This window comes from Cynoglossus semilaevis, chromosome 9 (genome assembly GCF_000523025.1).
Source record: "Cynoglossus semilaevis isolate Cse_v1.0 chromosome 9, Cse_v1.0, whole genome shotgun sequence".
NCBI lineage: Eukaryota > Metazoa > Chordata > Actinopteri > Pleuronectiformes > Cynoglossidae > Cynoglossus > Cynoglossus semilaevis.
In genome coordinates this window covers 6,638,944-6,647,859 of record NC_024315.1, presented here as the reverse complement: position 1 = coordinate 6,647,859, position 8,916 = coordinate 6,638,944, and the positions used below count along the sequence as shown (strand labels likewise).

Genomic DNA, 8,916 nt, shown 5'->3' with positions numbered 1-8,916 from the left:
TTTAAAAACCACAGTATATAATATTATATTATAAGCACCATTATATGCTAATTCTGACAAACATACAAAAAATTACAAGTTTGTTTTCTGTATAAAAGAGTTTAATGCAGTCCTGTATGTACATATCAAATCTACAAAATAAGCATATTGTTAAAATATTGTCAGTGTTTTATCTGTCACTCTTTTCATGTCGTAGCCCTTGTTATGTACAGTCCCAGACCCTCTCTATTATCAAGTGTTTTGTTTTTTTTTAAATAGAATACATACAGAATAGAGCTAACGTATCACAGGACAAATTGCCTAAACAACCCATACAACATACCAATCATAGCAATTAGTAAAAGTAAAATCAACGGCAAATGCATGTTAAAATATGAATGTGTATTCAATCACATTTTTATATCGCCTGTGCATAGAGGGAGCCAGACGCACGTGAGGGGAAGGTCGTGCACTCTTTTGAGACTTAAAGCTCAGGGCCGGGGTCCCCTTCTATCTCGGTTCAATCAATTAGCAGTTTACAAAGTGACAGGAACTAATGATGGAGCATTGATTTGCTTCTTTCACCCCACTGCCTCCATAATTGACAGTTAAAGTTTAGCCCAGGTTCTTGAATCCAGGCATGTGTTTTTCTTTTTTTTTTTACGTCATACTCTACCTGTTGCTAATCAACTAAACACCAGTAACTTCAACTGGCCAGGAGTTCATTTGTTTGATCCTATTTAAATGTTCAACGCTAGCTGAAAATTTGAGTCGTTCGCTCCGTAGTGGTTGCAGAAATGTCATTTCAGAGGTCACAAAACACGGGCGCGTGACACACGAAAAATACCGACCCTTCTTACACAAAAAGCAATAGTTGACTGAAAGTGAATGTGTTCTTTTCCTTGGTACTGGTTGAAATATTTTGGCATCGTAGTCGAAAGCTTGAAGAATGATTGGCACTTATGCTTCACACACACAATCTAAAGATAAAAGACAAACCATTAGTTTTAATGCGCAGTGGACACAAACACTTCTATGGGGGGGAGAGCCTGATGTTGAAGGCAACACTGAATAGTGATCGACACTCATTTTTAAAGGAGAATTAACAACACCTTGAAAAAAATCATCATTTTTAAAGGAGAATTAACAACACCAAAAAATCTAAAATTAAATTTAAATATGTTTACGCACCCTGTTTATCAGTATATTCCTAACACAGATATACCTCATTAGCTGCTTCTAACGGTCAGTAAACCCCAGCTGAGCCTAAATACTCACATGACCTGACTTGTCCCTTTCTAATGAAGAGGTCAGAAGAAGTTATCTGGTCTTTTCGGTGATTTTTTTTTCCTGCTATCTCCTTCCAAGAGAGGCATTTGTGCAGAAATGCTTTCATCATGTGGACGTCTCCATGAGTAGGCACTGTTGGACTGAAGACAAGGAGGCAGAGAAGGTCAAGCCATGCAGACAGACAGGTCTCCTGCCAGGTTCTGTTGTGCTGGATCCATTTGTCGACACAGTGTTGTCAACACAAGTCTCACTGGCTGATTATATGCAGGCAAACATCCAACAGATGAAAAAAAAATTGGAGGTTAATCTGAATGTGAGTTTGAGAGAAAGTTTTTCCCACTGTAGATGTCCCCACATCAGAGCACTGTGTGCAGAAGTTAGTGGGCTGTTAGGCACTCAACAGAAAATGAATATCATAGTACGGGGAGATGGCACCGTTCAACCACATGGACGAGGTCCAATATCTTCTGTTGATCTCGTAGGCAGGTCACGGCGGGGGAGGCAGCCGCACATCAAGCAGGTTGTAGGCGAAAACGTTCCAGAAGACGGCGCAGAGCACAAACAAGGTGTAGACACAGAAAAAGATCCAAAACAGGGACTGTTCTTGGAGTCGTTGCTCATAATTCTGCAGGACCACTACGCCCAGGGTGAGACCAACCACCACCCCACCAAGGTGAGCTACAAAGCTGGGGTTAGGACATGGAGGAAAGGCCGGTGGGTAGAACCGTAACCACACAGCTCGACCGAACTCCACACTCACTGGAAAAGGCATGAAGAGAAAAAACAAAATAACTTATTACCATATTTGATCAACAGTGGTCTGCGACGCCTACTTCAATAATGTGAGTTACTTTTAGTGTTTTAATAAAAATACCAAATGCTTTGAGCGCATTGTTAATTAACTGTAATAACAAGCAGTTATTAATATTATATGGATAATAATCAGTTTTGTTTTTCAACCAAATACATGAACAATAAACATTGATCAAGGCATGAAAATGGTTATAAATAAGCTAAAAGATCAATATGGATTAAAGCATTGTCATGAAAACCAATAAATAAAAATAACTGATTAAGTGGTAGTTCAGACTTACTGCACACCAAAGCCATGGCCATCCGGAACAATTTAAACTGGCACTTCATTCCAGACCAGTTCTACAAACAAAGAGAGAAGATGAAGAATCAGGGGAACATTTTCCAGATTTGATGAAAACTACTGTACAAACGCAGCATAAATGTCAGTTCTACGCTGCTGTGACACGACCTGATCTTCTGCCTGTTGTCTTAACTCAGTTACTGATGAGATTTAAATTGCAAGGCTAAAAGATTGAAGACGTACGACTCTGTGCGCATCCACAAATGTCATCAAGTATCAGGCTGTGCTCACATCGACCCGGTTCCAACACCCTGACAGCAGACTCGCCCTGAGCGTTGTTTGTGAAACGTGTTTACGTTAGAGAACGATTAAACAGTGTGTGCACAAATGTCAAAGAACGGCAAAAACAGCGTGCACGTGCTCACACGGGCGTCTGATCTTTTTGGTTCTGGGGGAGAGAGGATGTGGTGATGGCAAGGAATGTATGGTATCTGTAGATAGAGACACACCTGCTGGGACCTAAAAGAACTTCTTTGATCACTTGGAAATGTACTGACAGAATCAAAGAGTGATGTGTTAATCACACAGATACACACATACAAGCATAAATGTAAATAAGACTTTTTGACATTTATGGGAGACCAGGGGGAGGGGGAGCACATTTGCTTAGAGCAGAGGTTTTAGGTTTTTTTTCAGGGTAGGTCACAAAGTTTTTTTTTGAAGGACTTCTATTTTTAAATGTCTTTTTTTAACCTATAGCTACGTATGCATTGTTTTTGTCTAACTGTTAGCAATGTCTTTGCCAACTTTGACCTACTGTATCTTTCGGGCAGATTTATAATTAACCTTTAGCTATTCCCAAAGTATGAATTAGCTATTTGTCTACTTTTGGGCAAGGGCACATATATTTGAGGTATTGTTCTTTGCTAAATTTTTAGCTAACATTTAACTATCTGTATCACCTTTTTTTTTAAGGGCCAACAGAAAGTAATTATTGGAAAAATGTTAACATTAACACTGACCTTAAAAAAAAGACCTGTTCTAAACAAACTTCTTTTTAGATTATAATCTCTATTTTGATATATTGGTGGAACATGTTAAATCTAGACCAAACATACCATGACAACATTAGCTAGGTGCGCTGAGACCAGGGCGTACACTCCGCCTGATGACCCGACCACTGGAGCTGTCATGTCTGTGATGGACGCAGCCAAAGAACCTGCAGTGAGAACAAAATACTATTCATTAGTATATACACAAAATGGGTTTTAATTGACGAGCTGATGGAAACGTTATTATTAATTATTAATCATTCAAACCTTCAAATCAGACAGGGCATCAGAGAGATGGGATTATCAAAGAAAAAGGAGAGAATTACGTTTCTGGGTCTTGACCTTTGACCTTTGAGCTGTGATTTTAATTTGGGTTTCAGGCTTTTTGTTTTACAATATTTTAGCGGTTCATTTCCCATGATTTCTTCATAGTGTTGACATGATCTTTATTTCCTGTTTTTCTCCCTTGTGCATCGGCTGCTCTGGCCTGATGTGTTTCACCTGTGTCTCATTAGCAGCTCTCGCTCCATTTTGCTATGAGCGTGTATTTATAGCTGGTGGAATTAAAAAAAGGAAAGGACAGTGATGTAGACTATAAACTAAAGAAGGATTTTTCAAAATCATGTATAATGACAGAATTTAAAGTTTGCCATCAATAAACATTTGTCTATTCTTATCTCCTTTTGCAAATCGTAATCCATTACTAGGCTAAACAACAAGTTGTCGATGATCGGCATAAATAATCTAAAGCTCAATGATTGGACGTTGTGTGTTTTTGATGCACATTCATTCCTGCAAAAACGGTAAATGAATGTTTATTTTATGTGATAAATGACCATTTGTTCTTTAGGAACATCCAGTTTTTTTAAGGATAAAGATGACTTTGCTTCTCGATTGGAAATGACTGCTCTATTTATAGCTCTGTGTAAACTGAGCCTTGCTCATACTGTACCAACACACATGCTGTGATTTCATGTAAAACAAATGCATTCACACAAACCCAGCTGCCACTTACTGGGGAGTGTTGTTTCTGGTACCATGGTGCTAATTCAAGACATGCATAAAAGATCCGGGCGAGTCAAGCAAGGAAAATAAAATAAAAACAGGAGCACTCAAGGAGAGCAGAGGGAAACTGTCTCCACTCCAGCTCTCATAGAAGGAACAGAGAACAGAAGTCTTCATTTGGCTGATTAAATTTCCCAGACCAATATTCTGTCCCTCCCATTCCTCTTCTCCATTTGTCTTTTTCCTTGACTCTCATTCTGTATGTGGACTTGGTTTGTTCTTCACATACATCTTTCGATCCCCTTCACAACACTAACTACTGTAAATAATTAATTAAGTATAATTCCCTGCCCACGCTGCATTGTTGCAAACTGGAGAGAGATGTGGAAATATATTCTCCGAGGTGGATTTATCCTTTTGCATAATTTTGATCTGTCTCTATGGAGTTTTTTTCTCAGGTGGATTTATCCTTTTGCATAATTTCGATTTTCTGTCTCTATGGAGTATTTTTCTTTTTGCAAAAAATAAAAAAATAAAAAAAATAAAAATTATATATATCTGAAGTTTGAAAAATAATTAGCATAACACATACTTCCACCACGTGAGATAAATGTATTTGCGACCTTCGCACAATGATTTCCTGCACCGGGGTCATACCTTTTGCACACACACACACACACACACACACACACAGTGATTTAAGGCACGTCCACTGCTGTAGATCTTTCTACAGGAAGTGTGTCTCAGCAGGGTGACCCGGGTCCCTGTAATTACCTTGCTTTAATAACATTATCTTTTATGTCTGCGAGTGTTTGTTTAGCACAGAGGCTACACACAGACAAGGACACAGCCGCCGCTCTCTGAACAGGCCCCTGGAGGCCTGTAGTTTTCACATTCTCCAGTGTCGTTTCATTTATTATCGCTGCTTTCCCAGCTTTAGAGGAAGAAAAAGGGACATTAGAGGAAAAACTGTGATGTAAACCAGTGTTTATTACCAAGACAGAATATTACCAAGTATTTTACTGGAAGTTTTATTTATGTCTGTCTCTCGCTCTCTCTATTGGTCTCTCTTAGTCATGTGGCAGTGGCCAAGGATTTTCAGACCAAGGACCCCCAAACTGATGGACAGATGGAGCAGGGACCTCTTAACTACATACAATATATTGTATAAATTATATTCTGTATAATAAACTGGGCCTTGTACTATGTATACACGGTATAATTTACTCAGTTTTAAATAATAATCATTTATATTTTACGACCCCACTGCAGTACCTTAATGGAACCCCTAGGAGGCATGGAGCCCCTGTTAAAGACCTCCACCATATGGCGACTGTGTTGGTCCTTTAGCTTAATCGTCCATGTCTGTTCTTCTCCTTCAGCCTCAGCCTGTAACTGCTGCCGTTTCTGTTTTAGCTCCTTGTCGTTGCGGCTACGAACACGTCTGTCGTTCAGAAGAGAGAGCGTCTTTAAACGTGTTTACTTTCAAGTCCCATTGTTACCATTGAAGTGTCACTGTCTGTGGACCTGAGAGGGTCGCTGACCTCCCTGTGAGTAATTACATGACCCTGAACTTCACACTGACCCCTGTATGTGCCAGCTGAGCCCTTCGCTGTTCGCCGTGGCTGGTCACGTATCATCGTCCAGAAGAACAAAGCGGTGAAATGAATCTGTGTTTGGTCTCATGACAGATCATGTCCGTCGACTACCACTGGTGGAAAAGGCCCTCGTTACACTGACCGGCAAAATCCAGCAGTGGATTCTTCGTCTATTTGTAAAATTGCTTTAATTTGATTGTTCAGTGATTCAAAAAAAAAAAAAAGGATGAGAGTCACACACAGTAAACCCAGGAACCAAAGCCAAAACAACCAGAAGATAGTTCCGTTCCTCCACTGAGAGTCGATATTCAATTAAAACAACTGACTGCAGGCGTGTGTGTGTGAGTGGGTGTGTGTGAGTGGGTGTGTGCGTGGGTGCGTGCCCTCACATCCGTGCGTGTGGTTTATGGTACATTTTTGTCCTCACTTCGCTGTGAGGTTGATGCTGTAGGCCACTGCGTCTGGTGACCCCTGCTGCTATCTCCCCCTCTCTCACCCTCTCTCTCTTTCTTTTTCACACACACAATCTTATACACACACATAGACTCACTCACGATGACATCATTTAAATATAATTTGTAAAAACGCAATAGACGTAATAATGAATAAATTCTTCTCTGTGCCGTATATATCCTGCAATCAAAAAAAAAAACAAATGTTGTGCTGAATGATTTTCTGTTGGTGTGTGATGAAAAACAGGAACGAAAGAGAGCAGTGACGTTTGTTACACACCTGGTTATGGACATTTGTACGTTCTCCGTCTCCAGCCCTGCTCCCCTCGGCCCTCTTTGTACAATTTTCTCATATTTTGTGTGTGTGTTTTCCTGGTTGTATTCTCACTAAGGTTGTGCTCAAGTTTTGGACATCAACATCCATATCCATTAACTCACACATGGGTCACTAAATTTCATGACTTTTATCATCGTACAAAGTAGAATTTTTTTTTTTGTCTTTTGTGAATTATAAATTATAATAATTGTATATCTGTATGTAGGGAGGGGACGTATGTGTGTGTGTTTGGTTTGTGAGTGTCCATGTGTGTGTGAACACCTACCTGCCAGCACGCCGCACACATAGACCAGTCCGATCCTCAGTGCTCCGTGGACCATTTCTAGAGGGACACCCACCAGTAGCTGCATGGCCATGTTCAAACCCAGGTGTTCAATACTGCAACACACACACACACAAATATTTGCCTGAATCGCCTTCTGAGCTGCAGCAAAACTCTCCGTCAGATTAAATTCACACTATCATTTTTACAGCTACTTCCCTCGGGGACCAAATCATTTCAGTATGTTCTGGTTCAATCAATAGACATTAAACCTCCCGTCTCCTCCCGTGATCTCTCCATTCATGCTTTGGGTTTTATCTTTTCACCACACCCTGTCATCACAGATACTGCCTCTGCCCAGAACCCCATCATTAAATTACCTTTTTATTAGTACTTACTATTTCCTGAAACTACATTTACCCAGAAGGGTAATGAAATCAGGACGTCCTGATCTGAGCTGATAATAAATAGACTAAGGAGAGGAGAGGTGGCTGTTCTGGAGTGCAACATTTCCCACCCCCTCCACCTGTCAGTAGCTGTGTCTGTTTCAAAGACCCCCGACCTTTATGTTGAGACATAAAAAAACTCACCCTGTGTGCATGAAACTGTAGCTGAGGAACCTCCAGGCCTGGGCCCTCAGCTGAGGGTGGTAGGGGAAGGGGCTCTTTAAGAACTGCGGGCTGGACACCTGCAGGACAAACCGGTCCAGCTGGAAACCGTAGTACATGAACACGGCTATCTGTGATAGAGACGACAGAGGGACAAGAAGATGAAGTGAGGGACGTCATGAGGAATAACAAACTGCGGGCTGGACACCTGCAGGACAAACCGGTCCAGCTGGAAACCGTAGTACATGAACACGGCTATCTGTGATAGAGACGACAGAGGGACAAGAAGATGAAGTGAGGGACGTCATGAGGAATAACATACAGAAGACAGAACATTTAAAAAAAAGAAAGGAAACAGCAGGCTCACTGCAGCAAAAGAAACCAAAATAAAACAGAAATCTGCCAACTCCTAGACTAAATACAGGGATTATGGTGAAGATCAAAGCAGACAATGATTTTATTTTATTCCAAACTGACTTTAACATCAGTAATAAAAAGCTTACCTCAGCAATAGTTATTGCCAGGATGAGCAGCGGTGGGGGGCAGTAGGTGTAGCTGTCAAAGTACCATTTCCGGTCGATCTCTCGGGGCAGCGTCTCGTAGGCGACGTGTCGGACCAGGCGCTGAGAGAGTCCCAGACCGACTTCATCTCGGAGACTGCAGCCTCTGAGCTGCCTGCTGCCCTGCAGGATGGCCCTGCGAAAACTGTTGGAACGCTTGCTGCTCATCTGGAGATGACAGATGAAGGAGAGGGAGAGGGGACAAGGATGGAAGGGAGGAAGCACAAGCATGTCACCTTCAGTTCTCTCTTTAATCTTATTTGGAGATTTTAACATCAATCTGCAATATTTCTGTAAATGAGTGACAGTATTTAAAGAAAAATCTAAAATCCTTGGTTGTTTACATTTATCAAGGGTTATTTTAGTTGTCAGCACTGTAGTATTTAAAGAAAAATCTAAAATCCTTTGTTGTTTACATTTATCGAGGGTTATTTTAGTTGTCAGCACTGTCGAGCACAGGCCACACACAGACCCAGCCTTTCTCCTCACTGCAGCACACTCACAGCACACCCCCCCCCCCCCCCCCCCCCCCCCCCCACCCTCCCCCTCCCCCACCCCTACCCCCAACCCCATCCCCAACCCTCACCCCAAACCCTAACCCTAACCCTAACCCTAACCCTAACCCTAACCCTAACCTAACCCTAACCCTAACCCTAACCCTAACCCTAACCCTAACC

The 8,916-nt window shown here is 41.4% G+C and overlaps 1 protein-coding gene across 2 annotated transcripts in view; it reads right to left on the bottom strand.

The window, feature by feature from the left end:
• The window catches only part of rhbdl3 (rhomboid, veinlet-like 3 (Drosophila)), a 39,520-nt gene continuing 30,604 nt past the window's right edge, over positions 1–8,916 (bottom strand). For both annotated transcript variants that reach the window (XM_025058570.1, XM_025058569.1), the window contains 7 exons: positions 8,183–8,407; positions 7,662–7,810; positions 7,075–7,187; positions 3,484–3,584; positions 2,364–2,424; positions 1,133–2,028; positions 1–1,091 (listed from right to left, as the gene is read on the bottom strand). In XM_025058570.1, the coding sequence (XP_024914338.1) occupies positions 1,757–2,028; positions 2,364–2,424; positions 3,484–3,584; positions 7,075–7,187; positions 7,662–7,810; positions 8,183–8,407 (921 nt within the window). In that variant the 3' untranslated portion in view covers positions 1–1,091; positions 1,133–1,756. The remainder of the gene's footprint in view (positions 1,092–1,132; positions 2,029–2,363; positions 2,425–3,483; positions 3,585–7,074; positions 7,188–7,661; positions 7,811–8,182; positions 8,408–8,916) is intronic.